The sequence below is a fragment of the Epinephelus lanceolatus genome, chromosome 1 (genome assembly GCF_041903045.1).
Source record: "Epinephelus lanceolatus isolate andai-2023 chromosome 1, ASM4190304v1, whole genome shotgun sequence".
NCBI classification, from domain to species: Eukaryota; Metazoa; Chordata; class Actinopteri; order Perciformes; family Serranidae; genus Epinephelus; species Epinephelus lanceolatus.
Window position 1 is genome coordinate 26,955,974 of NC_135734.1, and position 25,056 is coordinate 26,981,029.

Genomic DNA, 25,056 nt, shown 5'->3' on the forward strand with positions numbered 1-25,056 from the left:
CATCACACATTACACTACACATGAAGCCAAAAAAACTCTGTTTCTGTGGTAAGAACTTACCCAGATGATCAACGCTTCTTCTGCATCATTGGGCCCACAGAGCAAGCACACCAGAGGCTTTAGCTCTACTAACATGAATGGAGATGAAATTATTTAATTTACGACTCTTCTAGACTTTACAAATGTTATCGGACCGAATGCATTAAATTCTGATAGTGAAATGAATCCTTTCGTGGGGATTGTGATGCACAGAAAGTACATAGACTGATTTCCAGGCGTCTCTTTCCCAATGTAAGTATATGGGAAAAATTATTTTTGGGCCCGTTGGTATCACATGACATGCTCAGGAGTTGTAATTCCACTGTTTGGCGTACGAAAACTTCCTGGGGGCCTAAGCGGGTTCCCTTCCACTGAGTCTGCCATGCTGTACAATAGCCCACAATGGACGAACCAAACACTGGCTCTAGATAGGGCCATTCACATTGGCTACCCTAGTTCTTCACAGTTGGCATAGGGGGGGAGTTTTAGTTCTACAACCTCAATGCTAGACGCCACTAAATCCTACATACTGGACCTTTAATAGGTCATGAGAGTATCACAGGCATAAATTCTGGAAGTTTCTGACCCTAGCAGCTAATACATTGTCCTCCAGAGGGAAAGCACAGGTGTATTTGATAACACTAATGATGGCTGTGTTACATTTAGATGAGGTCATAGTATTGTGTTGGCTCACTGGAATTGCTCGGTGGGCCACTTAAAGGACCTGAGATGTGTGCTGAAGTAGGCTGTGAAGGCTCAGTCGATGAGGGCCCAGTGTGCAGGTGCAGAAGAATATGCTGGATGTGTAAATCAGCAACTATTTTGCTAACAGGTGCAACAGAGCCAACAGGAGAGCCAGGGCTGTGTCAGGTAAGTACAGTGTGCGGCCCACACAGTCCTGAGAAGAGGTCTAATCAAGCACAGTTATTAAAATCACCTGTGTGGGCTGACCAGAGGTGCACAGGACATTATAAAGACTAATTCCTTCTCCATGCATTTTGGAGGTGGGTGAAGTCTTGCTAGAAACCATACTTCTGCTTCAAAACATGACCCAGCTCTATTCAGTTCAGTAAATAAGTCTGCCTCCATCCAGCTTCCCTCTGTAGCATTCAGGTTCACCGTAAAGGTTAACTATCTGACAAACAACATGGACTAAAATTAGCATTGACAACATTAACTTAGCATAACATTAAAATTGCAACTGTGGTGGCAATCAATATCAGAGCATCCCAGACCTGAGGTATAATGTGAGTTAACACACTCACTTTCTCAAAATTGACCGTTGCTAGGCAACATGAAAACCTGTTAGCGCTCGATGGAACGTTAGCTTAGCTTAGTTTAGCAAACTGCTAATTTTAGCTGAACTAAAAAACCGCTCTGTCGTTAGTATGTGGCTGTTTACATGATTTATGTCGGACGCAACGGTTACATACTTAAGGTCGAATATGTTCAGAGCACTGGTATATTTACAGAACCACACCTTTAACGCTAAATGCTTTCAATTATCAATACCAAATGAAAATATCGGATCGACTCCAAGTGGCTAAGATAGCTAACGTTACGCTAACAGACATCTGAGACACATCATGATAGATAATCGAGGCCTGACAGACTGGTAGTCACTTAAATAAATCCTAAGCTAAGTAAGTATCTACCTATTAATATAATTAAATTTAAATTGCATTAATATAATTAATTATTAATATAATTAAATTTAAATTTATCATTTTATTTTATTTGATAGGGACAGTTCCAATACAGACTATGTGACTGGCGTGTTGCACAGAGAGTTTATAGCTATTGCTAATTTTCAACTCTCGTCCCTAGTTGAGCTTTTATATGTAGACCTAAAATATACAGTTTAAAACATCATATAACTGCATGGAGGGCACAATAAAATACATAAACCACAATCCACACACTACAATACACATACCACAGTGCATATACCACAATACAAACATCACTTCATATCCCAGGACACATCTACTACAGTAGACATACCACTATACACCAAAACACTTAGACTAATACCCCTTAACAGTTTCAGCGCATTTACCTAAGAGTGGACACAGCTCTGGTTTGCTTTTAACCAGCACTTGACCTTTGTTGTGAAGGACTGTAAATCTGTAATCAGTTTGTTTTTAGTTGGTAATGTGTTCCAGAGATTATGGAAAAAGCTGATTCTCCAAATTTAGATTTACAATGACTGTCTTGTCTTTGTATAAATCTGGAAAGAGGCTCTGGAGCTAGACTGTTGATACATTTGAAAACTAATTTCAGGAAACAAAAGTTAATGAAGCTGTCAAAGTTGAAAAGATTGTATCGCTCTAATATGTGACATTGATGCCACTGGACAGGCTTCTTGTCTATTATCTTCAGCGTCTAATTGTGTAAAGATGTAAGGTGTATGATTGTAGGTGGTGATGCTTGAGCCCATACTGTCACGCAATATGAAAACTGAGAGAAAATCAGATGAATGCATGAATAGCTGGGCTGCCTGTGGGGGTATGTAGTGCCTTATTAATTTAAAACAAGTAAGATTCATCTTAACTGTTTTAGAAATCTTCGTCACATGTCTGTATGCCAACAGCTTTATAGGGACTTACAGTACATGACATTAAAGACATGCACAAAAGCTTGAAAGAGTCAAGATATATATGCTTTCCTGGTACCTTCGGTATTTTGCTGCAAAAACACACAGTCCCAGAATTTTTAAATTGCTGTTTTACGGACTAAAAGGCTGCATGTTAATATTTTATTTGGGCCAAGGGACCAAGTTGGACACCTCCATATTATGCTCAAACCAGAGTACAGGTATCGTGGTCAGATTGTCAATTCAGTCCATGCTATTGTAATATAAAAATGAATACTATGGCTTTTAGCATTTTCAGTAGCAGTTACATACTAACCCTATCCTACCCAATACAGGTGACAGGTCTCTCCAGCTTCTCTCTAGCCATTTTCCCTTCAGCTGGAGCTGTTGTGTCCAAACTGAGCAAAACTTCCCTCATCTGTACAAGTTTGGAAGCACTGACAACATGGCAACCCTGAAAGACTTTGATGAAACCCAGGAAGATGAGGGTGTCAGCCCTGCAGGAGCGAGGGTCCTTAGCCTGAGGTATGGCAGTGATGATAGCTGTTCTGCTATGTCTGGCTCTGAAGGATTCCACAGAGGATCCCCTAGCTCCAGGGACAATACCTCTGACCATATCCAGGCATCAGCCTTTAAGGCTATACTTTATGAGATCCAAGAGCTCCAGGAAATCAACAACCAACTTGAGGAATGCTTTGAAAACTTAAAATCCTACCACCAGCAAAACTGCGCAGTGATTTTGGAGACCCTACAATTGGAGCAATACAGGTAGCACATCCTTCTGTAGTACCCTGTAGATTTAAAGGAACCTGTCCTGTTTGTGATGCTGTTGCCATTACTATTCTGCAGGGGTGAATGTTTAGAGGAACAACTCAATGACTTGATAGAACTATACCAGAGTGAAATTTTGAACTTGAAAGAGGAACTAGCCAGCATGGAGGAGAAGACTGCACATCAGTCTTTCGACAGCGTGACAGATATTCATGTAAGCGTCTCAGTATTTTTTCCTGCAGACTTTTTAATGTCATCTCAAGAAAAGCACGTGTTACTCATAACATTAAAACTGGCTGTGTTACATTTGGGTGAGCCAGCTCCATTAAGGCTTATTGGAATGAACAGTCATTGATGTAAGCTACATCTGTGCTTTTCCTGCAGTGACTTGTGTAAAAATCTAGTTTTAATTCTTAACATCAGTTTGTTAGATGCTGTGTATTTCTGTGTTGAAGCATATTATCACACAGCAAATGTGGGGCCAGGTAGTATTCCTGTGTACAAACATTGTGCACATTGCATAGAGAATAGGCGCACTAGGAGCACAAGTCAAATTATCTGCCATGAAACGAATCTATAGATAAGTGGTGCTGTATATGTTCATTACTCTGATTGGTCATGAGAGCACCTTCGCTGACAGTTTTGTCTCTACCCCGTAGGAGGCGCTGAAGGCATGTCAGACACGTCTCTTCAAGCTGGAGCAGCAGCAGCAGCATGTGATGCAGCTTGAAGGGTTTGAGAACGCCCCAGCAGGAAGTCTTCTTGGACAACTTATCAGTGTGCTGCTGGCTGTTATGGCAGTCATTCTAGTATTTGTGTCCACAGTGGCTAACTGTGTCGTCCCCTTGTTGAGAACATACAGCCGAACACTTTCTACACTGCTTTTTGTACTCATCTTTTCCTTCCTCTGGGGGCACTGGGATGCCATTTCAGAGTATCCAGTTTACTTTTTCTGCACTCAACATCCTGAAAAGGGAGACAATCAATAAAACTGTCTCAATGCAAGCATCACTTTGACATCTCTTCAGGAGTCTAGTGCAGAGGACAGTACCTGAGCATTAAGGTCTCATATTTCACATTACTTCTGAGTACAAATCACCTGACAGAAGTCTAAACTGACATATAAGTTACCTCTAAAAAACTAAATGTTCAATATTTGATCACAGGTCAACTTATACATTCTATAGACTGGGTTGCTGCCACGTGGTTTCAAAGCCAAACAATATTAAAGGAATAGTTCACCTGCAAAATGACCATTTGTGTATCAATCTTTCATGAATTTGAGTAAAGGGGATCCACTTTAACAACAAAACTCTCAAAATGGGGGCGTCGGTGGCTTAGTGGATAGAGCAAGCGCCTCATGTACAAGGCTGTTGCCGCAGCGGCCCAGGTTCAACTCCAGCCTGTGGCCCTTTGCTGCATGTCATTCCCCCCCCCCCACACCTAGCTGTCCCATCTATAAAAGGCAAAAATATCTTACCCCCCCCAAATTGTGTTTGCAAGTTCTCACACACTCTGCAGTATAATCCACATCTCATTTATCCAGTTGTACACCGAGTACTTCACATTTATTTTCAGCAAAACCTTACTATTTAAAAACACATTGGTACAAACAGTCTCATGCACAGCCCAGTACCGTGCTTGAGCATGTGCATGCATTTGAACTCTGCTCAGGCAGAGCTCAGACATGCTTGCCCAGTGCATGCTACCAATAAGCAAAGTGTTTAGGAAGCACTGAGCATATGACTGGATAAATAAGACTTGGAGGATTACACTGTGAAAGTTGTGGGTTGGTAAAGTAAATTCATGTTTTGATACAATTGCTGTCATCAGTCCCCATTTACTTCCGTTAAGAATGTTACCACTTTTTGGATTCTCTGTTCATCACGGAGGCATGAGAGAAAAACAAGATTTCATCAAATTCAAGGCAACGTGAATTATTATATACAAAGTCACTTTGTGGTTCAAGTATTTTTCCAAGTTCCTGTATTTGCCTTTTCACGCAAGTATGACTGATAGTGAATTAAGTTTAATGATAGGCTACTTTAATTCCCTGTAGCCGTCTGTGCTGCTGTGGTAGGTTATTAGTCAACACCAGTTCTACTTAAAGCTCCAGTAGTGTCCCGACAATAGACATACAGCATCATGCTCCAAATGCAGAAAATGAAATCACAAACAAGAGCTCCAAAAAATAAGTTTTTATTTCAAAACAACATAGTATAAAACACCAGTTAACTATACATTTACTCTGCAGCCTTCCTCCCTCGTCTCCCAGCTGGTTTAGCAGCAAGGGCGTCGCTGTCCGCTTTAGCAGCCTTGCTCGGAGACGCCTTTCCTGCCTTTGCCTGCTTGGTGGCCTTTGCTGCTTTAGGTTTGGCTGAGTCAGAGGCTCCCTTGCCATCCGCCTTCTCTGCAGCTTTTTTAGCTTTCGGCTTCTTTGCTGGAGCGACCTTTGAGTTGGTAGCCTCTGAGGTGTCGGCCTCTTTTTCTTTCTTGGACTTTTTGGGAGGCTTTGGGTCCTATTTAAAAAAAAAAAAAAAAAACAAAAAAAACAAAGCAAAAAAAGCCAGAGTTGTAATTTTTATTAACTTGGATATTTTCCATTTTAATTTTAAGGTTTCTGGCCTGAACACTGTCGACCAAATCTCATATCTTCCCAAAATAAATTGCAAATTTTGCTTGGCCTGAACTACACTGCTGTACACCTTTGTAAAACCAAGTAGCTCCTGTTTATCTTCAAATAATAAAACGTCAGCCGCACTATGGGCCTGTATATTCCCAGATAATACAGTGACATGGACACATCAGTTTCTCAGCACAAACATTGACTCACCTCCTCTGACTTGGCCTCTTCTTTGGCAGCAGCTTTCTTCTTGGTGGCACCTTTAAGAAGTTAAGTTATTAATCATCTTAATGGCTTATTATTAGTGATTGTAGTGAGTTCACCGATCCATCCATACCCGCTTTTTTGGCCTTCTTGGCTCCATCCTTAGCTGCTTTGGGCGATTTTTGCACATTGGGATCAGCATTCTCGGATTTTGGCTTGGTCTCCTTGACCTTTGGTGCAAGCTGATCGCAGGACAATAAAATAAAAAAGGGCCCGATTAGACACGTCATCTGACCCGCTTTGCTGAAGCTATAGACACGACATCTTACCCTAAATTTTCCCGTTGCGCCTGTAGTGACATTGGAGTTTGCAGGACGCACCAACGTGCCAGTCTCGATTCCTTTTTTTAAGGCTCTTCGGACAAAGTGCTTCAGCCTCACCAGATCCACTGAGGGGTATTTCTGTTTTATATAGTTCTGTATCGCCTGGGATGAAACCCCTTTGCGCGAGTCCAGTTCTTTAAGTGCTTCTCTCACCATAATGGCTGTGGATGGGTGAGCTGCAAGTTTACGCACCGCTGCGGCACCTAGAGAGCAAACATATCCTGTTTATATTTACACATATGTTGGGAAAAGGTTGATAAGATTAACAGTTTTGGTCACTGCAAGTTAAAATGTAATGGGTTAAACAGTCACATGGCTCTCCATGTAAAGTTAAAAGCGGGCAGACCTGATTTTTTCTCTTCCACCGGGGAATCACTGGAGGAGGGCGCAGGCGCATCAGCAGCGTCCACTGCTTGCTTTTTAGGACCCATTATTGTAAATTTAAGATATAAAAACTACGTCACGTGAAGTCTAAAAGTATGCTATTTAGGATACATCCGCACAGCACGCACGTCTCCGTCTTTATGCAGCTTCTTCCGGTAAAACAAGACAAGGTGCATCACATTAGCATCAGGTGCAAACTATCAGTGATTAAATCCAGCAGGGATCGTGGCGAAATGTGTCGTCCACCTCATTTAGGAAGCCTCTTAATGTGTCATTTTAAATTGCAAAATGCTACTTCCAATATTAAAGGCCAAGAATGTCTTTAAACTTTAGAAACCAAACACATAAATGTTGGATTAAAAGTAAGCAGCACGAGGTGCAGAAATAAAATCTCTCAGTAGCTGCCAGACGTGGTTTTCTGTTCTCATCAGATAACAAGCAGCACAGATGTGACCTCTATCTGATCTTTTTTTTTTAGTAGCCTTTGTAGTGGCTTTGATGTTCTTGTGTGGCCTGTCTTGTGAACTGAATGTAGATAAAAATATCCACATACTTATGCAGTCTTGCAACAGCCTAACTGTTACTTAGAAAACAGGCTAACAACTCAGCGATGGCAGGCCCTGTATACTGACATATAAGGACTGACCTTGTACTTTCTTTTCATGAACACAGTCTGCAGGTAATGATAAACAAATGATAAATACATTTAACACAGTGTAGAAAGAAGTAATATCGGAGCTTGCATTCAGTGGTTTTGTCAATGAAATGTTTAAGAACATAACACTACTAACAGTACATGTGGGACTTTGAGTTGTATTTATTTTGATGGTTCATTTGGATAAAAACATGAACACAATTTGCACAGGGTTTGTCCTCAATTATAAATGTTAATATTGTCTTGAAATCCCTCCCTGACTGTCAGTCATAGACATGTCACACTGTTTGCCTACAGTTTTCCCCCTTTCACAACAAAGAGGCAAAGATATCACTGGCTTCTGTCCTTTCAATAACCACTTTGACAAAGTTGATCTGCCTGTGATTACTGTTCACACATCTTTCCCACTGCTAATAAAATACAGAGAAATCATAATATAACTCCTCTCTGTTATCTTTCTTCACCAGGTAGACCACACTCATAGATCTAAATATACAACATGTACTGGGGGCAGATCAGTTTGTGTTTCTGCGGCTCGTCTAATAGTATTTTTAAATTCTGATGCTTGCTGTGTTTTTTTTTCTGAGAGCAGGTTCTGCATAATGAAACTTCAGAGTGTCAGTCAGAGTCAGACAGGTTTAGTCTTTGGATAGCCTTAGCATTGTGCATCATCATCATGGCTGGATACCTGCTGTTGGTCATCCTCATGTGTGAGTTAAATCTCTCGTCTTATAGCTTGTTGTGTACTGATATGGGTACATTATTATTTGCAAGCATCAAATTAATGTTAGCCTGTATGTGTTGTTATTCAACCCAGTTGCCAGAATAAGTGTTGGGATCATACGTTTCAGCAAACCATGGATATGTCACATGTGTACCTGCCCTGATGGCATTTTACATTTCTTTATATTTTAACAGCACTATAGTCTCGCCATCCACCACCCCCTTCACCTCCCATTGACAAAGTCAGCTCACATACATGTAGTCTGAACTACGTCATTGTAGAAATGTTGATATGATATAAAATGTACAAATATTACATATCCGTGTTTTGCAAAGTAAAATGCCAACATTTTCTTCTGGTGACAGGACTGTGTTATTATTAGACTGTATATTGTTGAATGTTGTGAGAGGCTTTAATCACTCTGCATTTCACTGGAGTTATTGATCATTTATTGGAGCATATATTTCTTGTTAAGACACTGTTTTTCCCACAGATTCCTTTCATGAGGTGAAAGCACAAGGTAAGTCCCTAATATGTTATTTTTCATGGCCAGCCTCACTGTTATCACCTTATGAGAAACGTTATGTTTTAGTCTGCTATTAATTTGACAAGTTTTAGATTATATTTATTTATTTATTTGAGCTGACAGCATCTAATTGCAAACATTGTACAACTGTGCTTCACTCCATTATATTATGTATTAACTAAATTGTCTTAAAGATATAAGAACTACTGAAATATCAATATTATAATAATATTGTAATAAATAAATACAGACATGTTTTTTTCCTTACTTATTGGGTCTGGATGATTTCTCTCCTGTCCCTCCTACAACACCAGGTGATGACTGTAAGTATCCCAGAATTTCAGTGATGCATGTTTTTCTTCATTTTTAGTTTTGAGTCTTTCCTCTTTTGTAACACTTGAGCAAAATGTGTCCCTTACACAGAAGATACATGAAAACATGGAAATTACCATGAAATTTACTGAAAATTGCTCTCCAGAGTTTATCATGTAATATAATATAATATAATATAATGTAACATAATATAATATAATATAATATAATGTAACATAAATGAGTCCATTTGATTTTAAGGAGGCTGATTTTATTCTTGTCCCACCTCCATCAAACTGACACTAGTTGATGGTCTCTGTTCAGATGTGCAGGTAGGGAAGTTGGTCGTAGTTATGACTGGTTGTGGATTATCTGTGGGCATCATCTTGCTGGGATATACAGTTCTTTCACTCACTAAATGCACAGGTAAGAATTTATTCACCTTAAGAGTGTTGTTTTAGAGTGTCCAACAAATGTCCAGTAATCACATTTACAGGCAATAAAAATGTTGGTAAAGTCATTCAGACTGTAAAAAGAAAAAAAATGCAAATATACAATGGATGGATGGACCACACGCATGCTTTATTCTTATTCCAACTCCCAACTGCACTTAATTAAACAGAGCCAACACCATAGTATTATCTTCAAGTAAAGCATCAAAGGTCCGGTATGAAGGATTTAGTTGCATCTCATGGTGAGGCTGCAGAACTGAAATTTCTCTCATGTGCCAAGCATGTGGGAGAACGGAGAACTACCATGGCAGACGCAAGTGAGTGGCCCTGATCACACAGAAAGCGTTTTAGCAGCCAGAGGCCGCTTTTTGTAATTGTTTACAATGAGAGTTAAGATTTTTGCTCACTGTTTTTGTGTTGCGATGCGCCTGGCATTTTTGCCGGAGCGCTCTGAAATCCTTGAGCTGAAAAAACTTCAACTCAGAGTGGAAAAACTTCACATGTCATCTCTTTTTTTTCATCATCTTTTTTCCCATTGTGCAATTGGATTATTTGAGAGGCGGGTCTTCGTGGTGGTCATGACAACAAGTTTACAGTTGATAAACAATGGCGGAGAAACTGCTGTTAGCAGTTGCTGGATACCCAGAATGCCAAATAACTAAAATAAATAAAGAAATAAATGTAGATTGATTACACTGGAGGGTTAGGGTAATGAGGTGTGTCTGTGGTTGCCTGGCAACAATAAAAAGGTGCAGCAAGTGTTTTTTTTTTTTTTTCACTAGTGGCATTCAATTATTTGGTTTGTGCATTCTGGGCCACTGTAGAACAACATGGTGGACTCCATGGAAAAGGACCTGCTGCGTAGGTAAATATAAACAGCTCATTCTAAGATAATGAAAACACGTTTCCTATTTTCAGGTGATTATAAGCCACTGTAATTATAGTTATGTTTAAGTTTAAGTTTAAGTTTATTTCATTTATATAGCACCTTAAAAGCAAAGAGCATTTGCACCAAAGTGCTTCACAGGCAACATGTCATATACGCATAGGCATAAAGACATGTAAAATACAGACCAACATCAATTTATCAAAGAATAGAAATAAAAGTTATTAAAACCCAGGGTGATCAGATGAAAAAATAAAAACAGATTAAACACTATTAAAAGCCAAAGAGTAAAAATGGGTCTTAAGGTGCTTCTTAAAAGCCTCAACAGAATCATCAGCCTTTCTAATGGCTTCTGGCAGGTTGTAACAGAAAATCAGAAGAATTTTAAAGTGTTTCCTGAAATGAACGGGGAGCCAGTGTAATGATGCAAGAATGGGAGTGATGTGGTCTCGCTTCTTTGTTCTTGTTAATAACCGGGCGGCAGCGTTTTGGACTAGTTGGAGACGGGAGATGGTGGTCTGAGTAATACCTGAGTAGAGGGAGTTGCAGTAGTATAGCCTGGATGATATGAATGCATGAATAACTCTTTCTAGGTCAGAGGGTGATAGGAAGTGCCTGATCTTTGAAATGGTTCTGAGCTGAAAGAAACTGGACCTGACAACTGAATTTACATGCCTGTTAAAACTTAAGTTACTGTCAAATAAAACACCCAGGTTTTTTGCATGTGGTGTGATATAGGAGGAGAGGTGGTTGAGGTGCTGGGCGTTAGCAGTAGTATGATGTGGGGGGCCAAAGAGTAAGACTTCTGTCTTGTCCTCATTCAGCTGAAGGAAGTTCTGAGCCAACTAGTCTTTGATGTCTTGAAAACAGTTTTGTATTCGGGTGATGTCAGTCTGGCTTTGGGAATTGAGGGGGAGGTAGATCTGCGTGTCATCCGCGTAGCAATGGAAGGAGATGTTGTGACTTTGGATAATTTTTCCTAGCGGGAGCATGTACAGACTGAAGAGAAGTGGACCTAAAACAATAATCATGACAATAGTTATGATTATTATATCCAATTTCTGCCAATAGATGCCCCTATATCCTGCACACTGGACCTTTAAAGAGTGGCTTCTACATCCAGTTTAACCACTTTTACAGGATTATTATAGTTTCCCAACATAAATGATCACTGATTGATTTTTTTCTTTGTTAATTTTCTAGGAAACTGTCTTTGCCTAAGGTGAGAAATCTTTTTTCTCAAACATTTCCTGGTAAGTTTAGTGAACAATAACAGCATCTTCACCATCATCGCCCAGTTTATATTGTTTCAGACATTAATTCTGCAGCTGCTGAGATCAACCATTTTCCTCCTCTGGCGAACAGTAGCAGATTAGGGGGGCTGGCTGGATGTTAGAGAGGAAAGAGCTGTTTCACTTTCAGAGCCTCTTATGCCAGACACCATTTATTGCATATGATTATTTAATTGATTTAATGTAAAAGACTCATAACTGATGGCTGTAAACATACAGAACACAGGCAAGAGAACCTTTGAAAATCTAAAATGCTTTAAGGGCAATATACATATACAGCGTTGTTCTGAAATAATACACTCCTTGTTCATATGTATTCTTCTTTCCTCTGTAATGACGACATGCTTTTAACATGTTTGCCTTTCAGCCCTGGAGCCAACGACAGCAGCAAATCAAAGTGTATGTAACACAAGAATATAACCCTGTTATTCATATGTGTATATTTATTTACTTTACATTTTATATTTTTCTTTACTGAATTGTGTTTTTTCTGTTTTAGTTGCATGTGGATATATGAAAAGTCTCAACCGTGCAGAGGTGATTTAAAAACTCCTGTATCCATTCATTCAGTGATCACACTGTCCTGCATAAGGCCACGCTCATTTTTCCTTTCCTCTGTCCCTCTGATAAAGTACCTGCCAAGTGGTTACGATGAAACTTACAGTATCATCTCTTATGAATTCAGCAAAACTGGTGAGCTGCTTTTCTCTTCCTACCAGTTTTCTACAGCATGTTTCATACCCATGATGGAAAAGAGCTTTAATAATTAAATATTATTATTATACATTTTTTATAGTTATGACTTCTATGGCTGCACAATAAGATTTATAAGTTATAATGTAGCATTACACTTCCTGATGTGTTTGAAATGTGGCAGGGCAGAAATTAAATGTGTGCAAGTGGTGTGCCTTCACAACTTTAATGCAGAAAAGTCTGTTTTCTCTTTTTCCACCAGAGTAACACATGCTAACCACAGCACATCAGAGGAACCAGCAGCGCCAGACCAGAGAGACAACGTGTGCAGCACTCGTACATCATTCTGAAACTACAGAATTGTGTTTCTCAGACACATTTGAGATGGGTCTGATATAATTTTGCTTCCCTGGGGTTCAGTCTTGTCTTTCTTTCAAGAGTTTGAAATATGTTTCAGCTAAAACAAGATGTAACAATTTGTTGAAAGTGGTGAGTAAGCTCAGGTCACCTACCTGTAAACATGCAGCTTTTATATATAAGAAATACTAAAGAATGTTCACACTCAGGCAAAAAACCCAAAAACAGTTATGATATAGAAACTGGGAGCTCTGTCATGTTAGCCTTCTCCAAAACTGATATACAGTACATATTTTAGCTTCAATTTTGTTGATTTTTTTAGCCTTATGCTCTTTGGTATGTTCCTTTAACCTCTTAGAGTGAAACGTTGAATGTTGTGAGAGTTTTTTGTGGTTAGAGGAACAATTTCCTTTCACAAGCTTACAGTTGAAACTGTCCCTCCCTGCTTATTCAGTGTAAAATATCAATAAATGCATGATTCTGGAGATACGGAGGGGAATGCAAATTTCAGTGTTTAATGGTCAGGACAGAATCAAATAACTGCATGTTTGCTTAGAGCGTTTAAAGTGTGTATGAACAGGTGTGAGCAGTTTGTGAACAAATGATGACCAATGACACTTTTCTGAACCACACAGCCATTGCTGCCGCAGATTTGATGTAAAAATAACACAAAGTTTAAGTGTTTTTTATGAAGTATATTAAAGCAAGTAGATGTGAGGTGCATGTGTTTCTGTGGCTTTTTGTGTGATTGACACTTGATGCTCGCTGTGGTTTTTCTGTGAGCAACTTCTGTAAAATGACACCTAAGTATGTTAAAGTCCACGTAGTCAGACATGAGAGTGTCTATTGTCTATCGAGTGTGTCTACCTGGACAGTCTCAGTCCTCAGCTTCATCATGGCTGGACGCCTGCTGTTTGTCATCCTCATGTGTAAGTTAAACCTTCTACAGATTACGCCATTGTTACTGTAATCTATCACAAATTAATGCTGCTTCACACACAATATGACATTTATACGTGATGTCGGCCGTCATGTATCTGCATGTTACCACGTGTTTTTTATAACTTATGATTTTATGTTATTTGTGTTCTTGTTGCTCTGTGCAGTTTGTGATCTTACTGTGAAACTGCAGTGCAGAGTTTGCAGCTAATTTCTTCATCAGGACAAATAAAGTATATCCTGATCTTAGTCTTCTACGTTTTAATAAAGGCATTAATGAATTACTATTATGTCTGTGTATCTTGTTAACACATTTCCAACAGACTCCTGTCGTGAGATTCAGGTTGAAGGTCAGTCTCTGATCCATTATCTGTCATGTCCAGCTGTGTTGTTATCAGTGTATTAATCTGACTAGTCATCCACATGGTTTGATTGTGCAGTATATTTTTCTTTACTTCCTCTACAACTCTGTATTTGATGTATGTTTACCTCCAAACTTTCAGCTCGTCTTCCACCTACACTAATAGTGAATTCACCGGTGATCACAGAGACAGACTCAGTCACACTCAACTGTCGGGCTCCATCATCTGTTTCTGTGTCTCAGTGTTATATCTACATTGTTGGGCGAGAATCTCCCAAAATCCTCTCTTGTATGAAGACTCTGACAGGAAGTGAGCTGCTGATAAAGGCACATCAGAGTTCACCTGCTGAGGTTAAAGTGAAATGTTTCTACACTGTAAAGCAAGGACAGGTCGATTCACCTTCTCCACACAGTGACACATCCTCCATCACCATACACAGTGAGCGACTGCTTTTCTAATTCTTTTATATATCATGCTATAGTGTTAGTGCAAGATAACTGTGACTTGGTGTCAAATTCACATTAACATAAGATGACACAGAATGATCGATTATGAATCAATAAGTTGAATGTTAACTGTAAAACATGACGACTCAGGTGTGACTTTTTTATACATATATATTTATATTTCTTTATTTCTTTCTTTATTTTAGGGCAGAACCCACAGATGAGTGCACATTTTGATGGTGAATTCATTCTCTTTACCTGCTCTCTGCCTGGATCTGCTAATAATAATACAAGATGTAACCTGTACTTTGGAGAAGCAAGTCATCCAGTTGTGACAGCAACTGTCTTGCATAAAAAGCCCTCCTCAACCAATCAGAGGTTCTGTCAGTTTACTGTCACAATTGGTGATTTGCTGAGACGTCTACGTTTAGTTCAACAAAGCGATGCCAGCTATGATTACAGTTCAGGAAGTGACCTCAACTCTCAACTTTGCATTGCAGTATCAAGGACAGTGGGTCCTTTGCGCCCATGATTGTCTTTTAAGATCATGAAGGACCCTATGATCCATGACTTTGACTCTGTGGAAAGACAGGGTATTATTAAGGAAGGAGAAATCTTCCACTCATTCAGAAGCTAAAGTCCATACTGTGTGTCATATAGTACTGAGGGGAATTAAAACTTCCCCCACCATCACTTAAAATTCAATTAAGATTTCTCCAGTATTTTTCACATTTTTTGTTGCATGTCTCAGAGAAAAAGTCAGTTGTTCCAAAACATACATTTCCTTAACTATTTCTATCTAATCAGAGGTTGTTGGAGACTTCTCACTCAGCCATTTCCTGATTATTGCTTTTTTTTTTTCTTCTACCTGGTTATAGTATATTCTAATGAATATCCTGCTTTATTAGCCCAGTTGGCACATTTCCCAAATACATAACACTGAAGTTAAAATCCAACTCTAAGCTGATTATTGATCTGATGCAACCACATGTACCCAGTAAGAAGACACTCCCAAAAAATATAAAAATGACCAGCAGACATGTTGTCACACATTCTCCACCACCGACCATGTTTAGGTGTGTTGCTTTGTGATTTTTTAATTTTGTGAGTTATAAAGAACCTTAAAGTATTATCCAGATGAATTCCCTCCACAGATCTGAACTTAATATTGTAGATTGTGTCCTACATATGTTGAATATCTGAATCAGACTCATTCATTTCTCTTAAGTAGTTGTAATATGTTTTTATCAAAGTAATGTCTCACTTGATATAAAAAAATTGGCTTAAGTTTTTGTGAGTTGTTGAAATAAATCTAAACCTTTATTGGAGGTATAAAGTGAAACCTCTATTTGTCTAGCATTTTAATCTACTGTCCATTTCAGCTGGTGTAAATTCTGTGTCATGTATCACCCAATGTAATAGGTGAAGCTAATTTAAAAAAATGTTTTTTAACGTGTTCAAAATAAATAAAATACTTAAAATACACTTTTGCAGGTTATAAACCACAGATGAGTCTTCAACATTTTGACGGTGACTACGTCATCTTTTCCTGCACACTGCCTGGACCTGCTGATCATGATACAAAATGTAACCTGTACTTTGGAGAAGCAACTCGCCCAATAGTAACAGGCAGGGTGTGGAAGACAAGGACCTCGACCAATGAGAGGTTCTGCCAGTTTACTGTCACAATTGATGATTTGCTGAGACGTCTACGTTTAGTTCAACAAAGTGATGCCAGCTGTGATTACACTTTGGGAAGTGAACTCAACTCTTTGTCTCCTCGTAGTGACAGATACAGCCTGACTGGTAAGTCAGCAAAAATGTGAACACAAATGCTAAAGTCACTTTAATATATGTGACACAACGCATCACACTTGAAATTAATTAATGCAATCAAGTGAATTTCCACTGAATGTGTAAATTCAGATGAACATCACAGAGTATGTCCCCACTTTGAGTCAGTCTTCAGTTGCATTTAATTTGATATATTTGAACTGTGACATTAGAATCAGACTTAACTGGTCAAATACAAGGAATTTGACTTGTAGTTGGTCTCTTGATTGAAATTTCAGTTCAGATTAATGTGTTTCAGACTGTTGGTCTATTTTAGAAGAACGATTCAATTTTGAAATAATTAAGACAGCTGCTGATAGGACAGCTGGTTTTGAGGTTAGTGATGACTTAAAGGAGGTTGGGGTCAGTGTGGATTGAGCAGATACAGAGTGCTTCAATAGCATTTATGAGACGCCCACATCTTGCTTTTGATGTGGATTTCAAGTAAGACTTTAAAGCTTGTAGCATCTTTGCATGTAGGCACAGTGGTGCTTTGAGCTCATTGCTTAAATCAACATGCATGCTTATATTGGCAGTGCTAACATGCTAACGTTTAGTAGTTCACATGTAAAAATGCAAGTTTTATGCAGTTATTTGTTTATATTGTTGTTATACTGCAGTAGCAGTATCTAAGCAGTTGTAGAACAGGTGCTTCAGTAGTTCTGTCCAGAGGACCTGATGTCAGGAGGCCCCTGTGGCTAGAGATTAAAGGAGCAGTCCATGTAGTTTGAATATTAATATACAAAGATGTTGAATCCATGAAGTAGGGCTATTCATCCTCTGTGCATCATGCATATTGGTACCAAGTTTCCCAAAAATGTAGAAGAAAAGTCAGGGGATCAGAAAGTCATTTGGATGCATCCTCTGGGAGCCATCAGTGTCTACACAAGATTTCATGACAGTCCACCAAATGTTTCAGTCTGGTGGACTGACCAACTCACTGACATCAGCCCGAGACGTTCTTTAAAAAGGTTTTGTGCTTCATTTATAGCACAAATAAGAAATAGCACAATATATAATTTTTTAAACACACATAAAATTGACATGCACAATTTTCCTTTTCTTTTACTGTAGATATTTTGAAAAAGGAATCCAGCACGGTCCCCACAAGAAAACCTTTTACTACGACCACAGGTAGGCCATGTTATACACCTAAATAATCCATCACATATCTATGGAAGCACATTGCATTCACTGAATTAAAAAAAAAAAACAACACTGTATCTTATCTTGTAAGAAATCCTGATGTCATTATAATGAGATCCTGATCTAGACAGGGATAAAGCTGCCAGGTACTTTGGTTGTTGTTGTTTGGTTGCACCAAGAGATACGGTAACTTTTTTTAAAAAATAAGTGAATGCAACGTGCTTCTGTGCATGTCACTTCTGTAAAAGATTTAAATGTTGTGTATTTATTAGAAATAGAAATAGCACAATTTAAATTTTCTTTGTACACATGTAAAAGTGACATGCGCAATTCTTTTACTGTAGATAGTGTGAAAAGGGAATCAAGCATGGCCTCAACAAGAGCTCCATTCACTGCGACCAAAGGTAGGCCATGTTATACACCTAGATGATGCAGAACATCATCACATATCACACCTGTAAAAAAAAAAATTAAATGTTGTGTATTTATTCATCAGATTTGATTGACAGGCCTGGTGCTTCCACAACTCCTGTGAAACCAGCAGAAGGTAACAACATCATAGATGAATCATGTGTGGCATTCATTAATCACAAAGTGTGTTTCCTCTGTTGCTGCCTGCCTAAGTGATTGCACAAATACCCTGTCCCACACGGTTGTTAACACATAAAGCTGACGGGTCCAAATCCATTTTCTTTCATTTTAGATATTGTGGAAAAACAGTCAGATGTGATGCTGTCTATGCCAACATCTACTGTGACCACAGGTTGGACATGTTAAACATCAAGTCTAGAACACAATCACATAATCACGTTGTTTTGAAAGTTTAAAAGTTGTTATTCACCAGGACTGACTGATAGCAAGCTTCACTCCTCCACTCCTGTACTTCCTACCAAAAAAACCCCAGGTAACGAAATTGCAGATATATCAAGTGTGACTTTAATAAATCACAAATCATATGTGTATCATGCTACATGTGAGTATTATGACCAATTTTAAATTGTATTTTTCTTCATTCACCAGGAGTGACTGCTGCTGGACCAAGCTACACTGGTAGCTTTATCTCTACTTCCCTGACACCAGTGAGACCAACCTCAGGTGACACAGATACTCAGTTTCTCAGTGATTAACATTGAGCGCGTTTACATGCACACTAATAAACCGATCATTATCTGATTTCTGGAGTTACCTGATTATTCAAGTGGTCATGTAAACAGCATAATCCAATATGCTTTATTAGATAAAAGCCATTATCTGATTATGAGAAATCAGATAAACACACCTAGCTCCCCAATAGTCAGATTATTCGGTGCATGTATACCCTTTAATCTGGTTTCTTTCGGGTTTTGCTATTTTATACTCCCACTCCACTACAGTTTAGAGGGAAATATTGTACTTTCTACTCCACTATGTTAACCTGACAGTTTTTGTTTCCTTTCAGATAAAGATTTTACATAAAATATTTTTATATTCTCAGTGTTTAAATTGTCACTTTTATTTTATCTTACTTATATGTTATGCACTTTGTGTGACAAGTTTATATACAGTACACTTGTATATTGCACTTTGCAGTACTTTTACTATGAATCTACCCAAAGTATGTAAAATTGGCTCCACATCGATAAACTACACATTAGAATGCTGTCACATGTATTTGTTAATGATAAAAACAAACAGTACTGTAAGAATATAAGCTGTCAGCATGATGAGTCCTTTATTCTGCAAATATATGACTTGTGTACTTTTCGAGGTATTTCAAGGATATGAGTACCTACTGTAACAGGAAGTTTGAGTTTTATGTCATGTACATGGGGAGAAATCCAGCTGAAGGACTGAATCATGTAAACCAGGTTTTTCTGATTATCAGATTATTGAAGTGCATATAAACGCGTCAAATCGGATTATTACCATTACCTGATTATTCCCAGTTATCTGATTATTGTGCGCATGTAACCGTGCTCATTGACTTTGGGGCATTTTATGCCTTAGTGATAGCAGAAAAATGACACAAAATGAAGAAGCGAGAGATGCAGCTAGGATTTATTTGGAAACGTTTAGAAAATTCTGATATATGCCATTTTAATATTCTTTTAAAAATATATTTCCACTGTCAAAACTCCTATAAATCTGGTATCAGGAAAATATTAAAGTTGAGATTCTTTTAAGTGCATCATAAATAATCAAATGCATTTCTCTGACTGTTTTTAATTTATTACATTAGGTCAGACACCTCCAAAGCCTGGCACTAATGCTAACTCATTCCCTGTAACCCCACCAAACTCAACATCAGGTGAGAAGAAAAAGCATGTAATAACTTACGCATACTGCAATAATTTATACTAGAAATGAGATGCAACTCATTTAGTAAAGTTTTTTTCTTCAGCAGGCAATTTGACATATTCTGCCGCAAGTTAAGCTGAGCTATGCAAACATGTTTTTGCCAAAAATTTGAACAAGCACTTACGATTCAATGTTAAAAATCTTAATTTTATAACTTTTAATGTTGAAAAATGTTACCATCTCATTTACAGTGGACACATATTATGTGCTTCTGCTGGTTTGAGCAGTGTGTATTGCTTCACAGTGTCACAGTGAAGCAACCTGTTTTGTGGTTATGATCCTGAATTCGATCATTCATCATGTTCACAACTTTATTTACATGTTAAATTTGTATCAGTAACAAAGCATTACATTGACCTTTATTCTTTTATATTTGGTGTGGCATAAAGACCTTCAGTTGGTTCACACAGTCTTTTTGCTTTCCAGTCAAAGTGAAACTGAAATTTGCTTGTGGCCTCCTCCACAGCAGAAACATGGACATGGAAGTTGGTAGTAGCTGCGGCTTGTTTCGGAGGTGTTGTCTTTCTGGGACTGGTACTTCTCTGTGCCAAAAGAAGAACTGGTGAGAGCTTGATTTATGTGTCAAGTAAAGATTGAGTGTATTCCCCCCCCCTTGAGAGAGCTAATGCACTCTTAACCCATTCAATCCCAAATTTTTCCCAGACATAAAATCGTCTGTCACCTTTGAAATAATCAATCATTAGTTGTGTCTTATTGACCAAATTAAGTTAAGTTTAAGTTAAATTTATTTACTTCATTAATCCCCCTGAGGAGGAATTCAATGTTTTCACTCTTGCTTGTCAATTACACAGGTCCGAAAGACACACACATGCACAAACAGGACCTATACATGCACTAAGTGGAGAGATGTCAGAGTGAGGGGGCTGCCCTTGGTGAGGTGCACCAAGTGGTTGGGGGGTTTGGTGCCTTGCTCAAGGGCACCTCGGCAGTGCCCAGGAGGTGAACTGGCACCTCTCCAGCCACCAGTCCACGCTCTATATTTTGGTCCAGACAGGGACTCGAATTGGCAACCCTCCAGTTCCCAACCCAAGTCCCTATGGACTGAGCTACTGCTGCCCCAAAATGCTTGTTGTTAAAACATTTAAAATTCTGTCACTGGCGGTTCCCAGCATTGCCACAAGAATGCTCTATCATATTCTAGAGTGACTACTTTACATATCAAAAACCCTTATACATACCACCGCTTTGTCGGTGGCCTTTTACATTCCCATGTGACGTGCTAGGTATCCTTCCACGACTGCTGTTGACGTTACCAATACACAATACAAAAACCATCTTGGTTTGGTATTCGGGAAGCGAACAATTGTCTCCTGGGTGAAAGTCTAGGGTTTGTTGGACCCATCCACCACCCCCTCCCACCCTGTATGGACTTTTCTGCTCCTTATATTACTTCGTTACCAGCAGCATTTCAACCTGACCCTGTCCAGCACCGTATCATACCATCCCAGCAGGTGCCATCCGGCCAATGAGCGGCGTATCATAACAATGTCAAAGGTTACGTCTGGTCACGTTACATAATGCTGCGAAAGGTGACTTTTGGCGTCAGGTATCTGACACTGAAATCATTGACAAAGTGGTGGTATAAGACGGCTTCAGAATGAGAACTGGCTTGGAGGGGGAGGTCATAATCACTGATAAATTCCTGTCATGATCTGTTTGCATTGGTCAGCGAATTAAATCAAAAGCCTGGCTGGCAACCTACCCGTCTCCTCGTCATAGTCTGTATCTGACCCATCACTATCATAATCACTGAACACAGCATCTTTTTTATTTTGAGGGACAACTGTAAGGTTGTACGCATCGGTGCAACCAGGAACATGTGATGGTTTACACTGTGTGACACTGCATATATCATATTGAAACCCTTTATTATTTCAATATTTGCTGGAAATGCACAGATCTTTCGGTAACATTTTTAGAGCCTTATAATACATACAAGAATATGACTGGATGTTACAACTCACACAGCTGTGAACGAGCCTATAAATGTGAATCATATCAGAAACAGCTGATGTCCAATCAGCACAGTGCTCTGCCTCAACCAACGCTCTGCTCTCTTTTAAAAATCATTTTTATTTTGTATTTTTCAGGAAGATGTTCTAGAAAGAGGTAAGATTTTTTTTCACCTTTTCAGCAACAGCTGAGCGAGGTAAATTTTATCACATATACAGACTTTAATCTTTTTCACTACAAGTAGCTGCCCAGATCAGCCACTGAGCAGAACCATTGCAGCAGGACATGAGGCTTTAAATCAATGGAGAGAGCTCATTTACCTACCCAGATCTTCCCAATAAATCCTTGGCTTTAGAGGAGTTGCCACATAAACTATATCCCTCTGGATATTATGCTTATCATCCTACAATGTATCCTGTTTCTTGTTTAATGAGGACAGACTATGTATTAAAACTTTCCCCTTCATTTCTCTATAGGACACGAGCCAATGTCTCCGGTAATGTGCACCAGGCAACAACACTGTATTATTCATATTTACAATACACAGCATTTATATCGTCTTCTAATGTGTTATGGTGTGTTTTACCTTCTGTTGCAGATGACTTAATGTGCATGAAAAATCTTGACCATGGAGGATCGGTAATTAAAACGTCTTTCTCTGTCAGAACAACCCCACCACCTAAAATGATCAAACATTTGAATAGCAAGCCTCCTCAAGGTAAATTAATCTGTTATCCATGAAGTTATTCATGAATTCCTCCCACTTCCTCTCCCCTCTTCTCTGTCATCTTTAGTTACCAGCAGGTAATGATGAAGCATACAGTGTGATCACCTCAGTGCCTGTTGCTGACTGTCCTGCTGGTGAGCTGCTTTCACTTTATATCTACATGAATGTAGTATAAAGTGCTTGTACAGGATAGATAATCAGTGTCAGATCTTTCTACGGTTAACATAGGTAGCTGCCTGGGGCGCCACCCAGAGGCCAAAATTTTTGACATTCAAAATATATAACATGAGGGAAATGAAGTAGACAAAATTTGAAAATATGCACATATGTTTAATTGCTTGTTTGTTATTATTATTGTTTTTTAGATAAATTGTTTGTGTTGATGTCTCATGAGCACTTATACTTATACTACTAAATATAAAATATAAAATATAATAACAATAACAGTAATAATAATAATATAGGTCCGGCACTGAAGATAACAGGTTTTATGCTGTGCATATGATATAATATATACAACGAATAATGTTCTTACATTTTTTTAAAACCATACCAGAAGGTGTATACTATAGTATGACTAATATACTGTAGTTAGATTTATATGCTTTTATAACTTAAAAAAAAGAAGAAAAAAAGAAGAAGAACCCTAACCTTAACGGATTTAGTGTAATAACACTGGCACTTGTGTAGCGGGTCAAAAAAGGGGATGTCTGTCAAATTCTAAACATAGATTAGGTGGACTACACTTTTGGCAGTTCACAGACGGTGTAATAAAATGCCAACCTTGACTGAAAACAATCTTCTTACTGTTATTCTCTCTGACTTTCAGGTTCTCAGAAACGTAACGGACAGGAGTCTCAAAATGAGGATGTAAGTGAGACATGAAGCACAGTATTGAATATGTTTGCTACATAGATGTTACAGATGTGAAGAGCTCTTACAGTTGGTTTAATTCTTCTCTAGTTGGACGTATACCATGTGTACGCCACCGTATCTGAGGAGCCACATCCATCAGCCCTGAAGGACATGGTGTACAGCACTCTGCAGGCACACTGACACATAAAGCTTTGCTGTATCTGTTTTTAAACCATGTGAAAATTTTAAACTTGTCTTTTATAGAGTATCTTATGATCTAATAGGTAGGGAAGCTGATGGTTATATGTGTAGTCTGGTGTTGACTTGTGAAAAGTCTTTCACACATACCACAGTGGAATCTTTCTAGTTAGGCTAAAAGCAACTGGTGTGAATAAAACATTTTTATTGGTTAGGGAGGTACTGAGTGTTTGAGGTTACCTCTCTGAGCATTTTCACTTGCAGAGTGCCTCAAGGCAGTGTCCTAGGCCCCCTTATGTTTTTGTTTCATTTTAATGACATTAAAACAAACAAACAAAAAAAAAAACAGCAACAACAACAAGACAGACTAGAAGACACAGGAGAAATTAGTTGATCAGTTAAATACATTGTCAGACATTAGGCTGCTTTTACACTTAGGCCTAGTCTATCTTGTTTGCATTAATGAGGCTAAGGACAGTCTCTTACTGGGACATTAATATTGGTGTTAGTTTGTGACATTAGGCCCTTTTACAAACTTTGAAACACAAAATCCATGAAGCACAAAAACAACTGGTCAGAGTGGTCCCAGTCATGTTGGCAGGTGTTATTCCTGCAGTTTCACTAGCTTCCAGCAGAGGGCTGAGCATGTCACCGTATTTTAATATTGTTTGTACTGTAGGATTTTACATCAAAGTCTCAGCTGCTTATGATTGAATTCTTCAAATTATTCTGATTTCTTTGTATGTTTTACTTTTTAAGTAACTGATATTTACACATTGAACTATGTCATTCAAGAATAAGACAACTTTTTGTTATGACGTGATTTATTTTTCTGTGGCTTTTCTTTGCTTATTCTCTGGGGTCATTTCACTTCACATGTTACTGCGCTAAACACACAAGCTGTAAGATAGCAATCTATCTATCTATCTATCTATCTATCAAAATAATGTGATCTAAATAAATAAAACATGCAACTGAACCCACCTGTTGGAGCCACAATAACATTATTTGTATTGATTCAGGTTTAACTAATGGAGACATGTACATAGATGCAGTTTTGTTGTTTGTACACAGGGTGGCGCACTAGCACAGGAAAACGCAGGTAATATAGTTAAGGTGCAGGTGATGAGCAGCAGGTATGTGATGGGGGAAGCAATTCGTTTTTTGACCGTGTAAAGTGTGGCAGCATGAAGAGTTTGTAGCATGTTGAAACTGAAATTTGATGAATGGAAACGTACCTGTGATGGACTCTGAAACTGTCAAGTGGAAACTTACCAAAGATGAATTATGGACATAATGTTTTACCTGCGTGAAGGTGAGCATGTGTAAATAAATGGGTCAG

At 38.6% G+C, this 25,056-nt stretch overlaps 3 protein-coding genes across 3 annotated transcripts; 2 read left to right on the plus strand and 1 right to left on the minus strand.

The window, feature by feature from the left end:
• Positions 1–631: 631 nt before the first annotated feature.
• LOC117257524 (transmembrane and coiled-coil domains protein 1-like) lies at positions 632–4,642 on the plus strand. The gene is made up of 4 exons (XM_033627779.2): positions 632–909; positions 2,971–3,403; positions 3,485–3,620; positions 4,066–4,642. The coding sequence occupies exons 2-4, from the start codon at positions 3,081–3,083 to the stop codon at positions 4,393–4,395; spliced, it is 789 nt and encodes a 262-aa protein (XP_033483670.1). The 5' UTR covers positions 632–909; positions 2,971–3,080; the 3' UTR covers positions 4,396–4,642.
• A 947-nt stretch (positions 4,643–5,589) lies between these two features.
• h1m (linker histone H1M) lies at positions 5,590–7,167 on the minus strand. The gene is made up of 5 exons (XM_033627560.2): positions 6,963–7,167; positions 6,563–6,819; positions 6,367–6,475; positions 6,240–6,289; positions 5,590–5,925 (listed from the first exon to the last, which is right to left on the minus strand). Exons 1-5 carry the CDS (start codon positions 7,045–7,047, stop codon positions 5,650–5,652), a joined length of 777 nt encoding a protein of 258 aa, XP_033483451.1. The 5' UTR covers positions 7,048–7,167; the 3' UTR covers positions 5,590–5,649.
• Positions 7,168–9,180: 2,013 nt separating this feature from the next.
• On the plus strand, positions 9,181–25,056 carry LOC144459866 (uncharacterized). The gene is made up of 25 exons (XM_078164872.1): positions 9,181–9,228; positions 9,542–9,643; positions 11,759–11,777; positions 12,215–12,246; positions 12,347–12,384; positions 12,480–12,540; positions 12,803–13,826; positions 14,160–14,186; positions 14,340–14,636; positions 14,851–15,168; positions 16,139–16,450; positions 17,552–17,611; positions 17,968–18,027; positions 18,120–18,170; positions 18,327–18,386; positions 18,468–18,527; positions 18,644–18,718; positions 19,842–19,910; positions 20,427–20,522; positions 22,072–22,090; positions 22,411–22,430; positions 22,533–22,573; positions 22,729–22,795; positions 23,491–23,531; positions 23,625–25,056. The coding sequence occupies exons 7-25, from the start codon at positions 13,694–13,696 to the stop codon at positions 23,715–23,717; spliced, it is 1,899 nt and encodes a 632-aa protein (XP_078020998.1). The 5' UTR covers positions 9,181–9,228; positions 9,542–9,643; positions 11,759–11,777; positions 12,215–12,246; positions 12,347–12,384; positions 12,480–12,540; positions 12,803–13,693; the 3' UTR covers positions 23,718–25,056.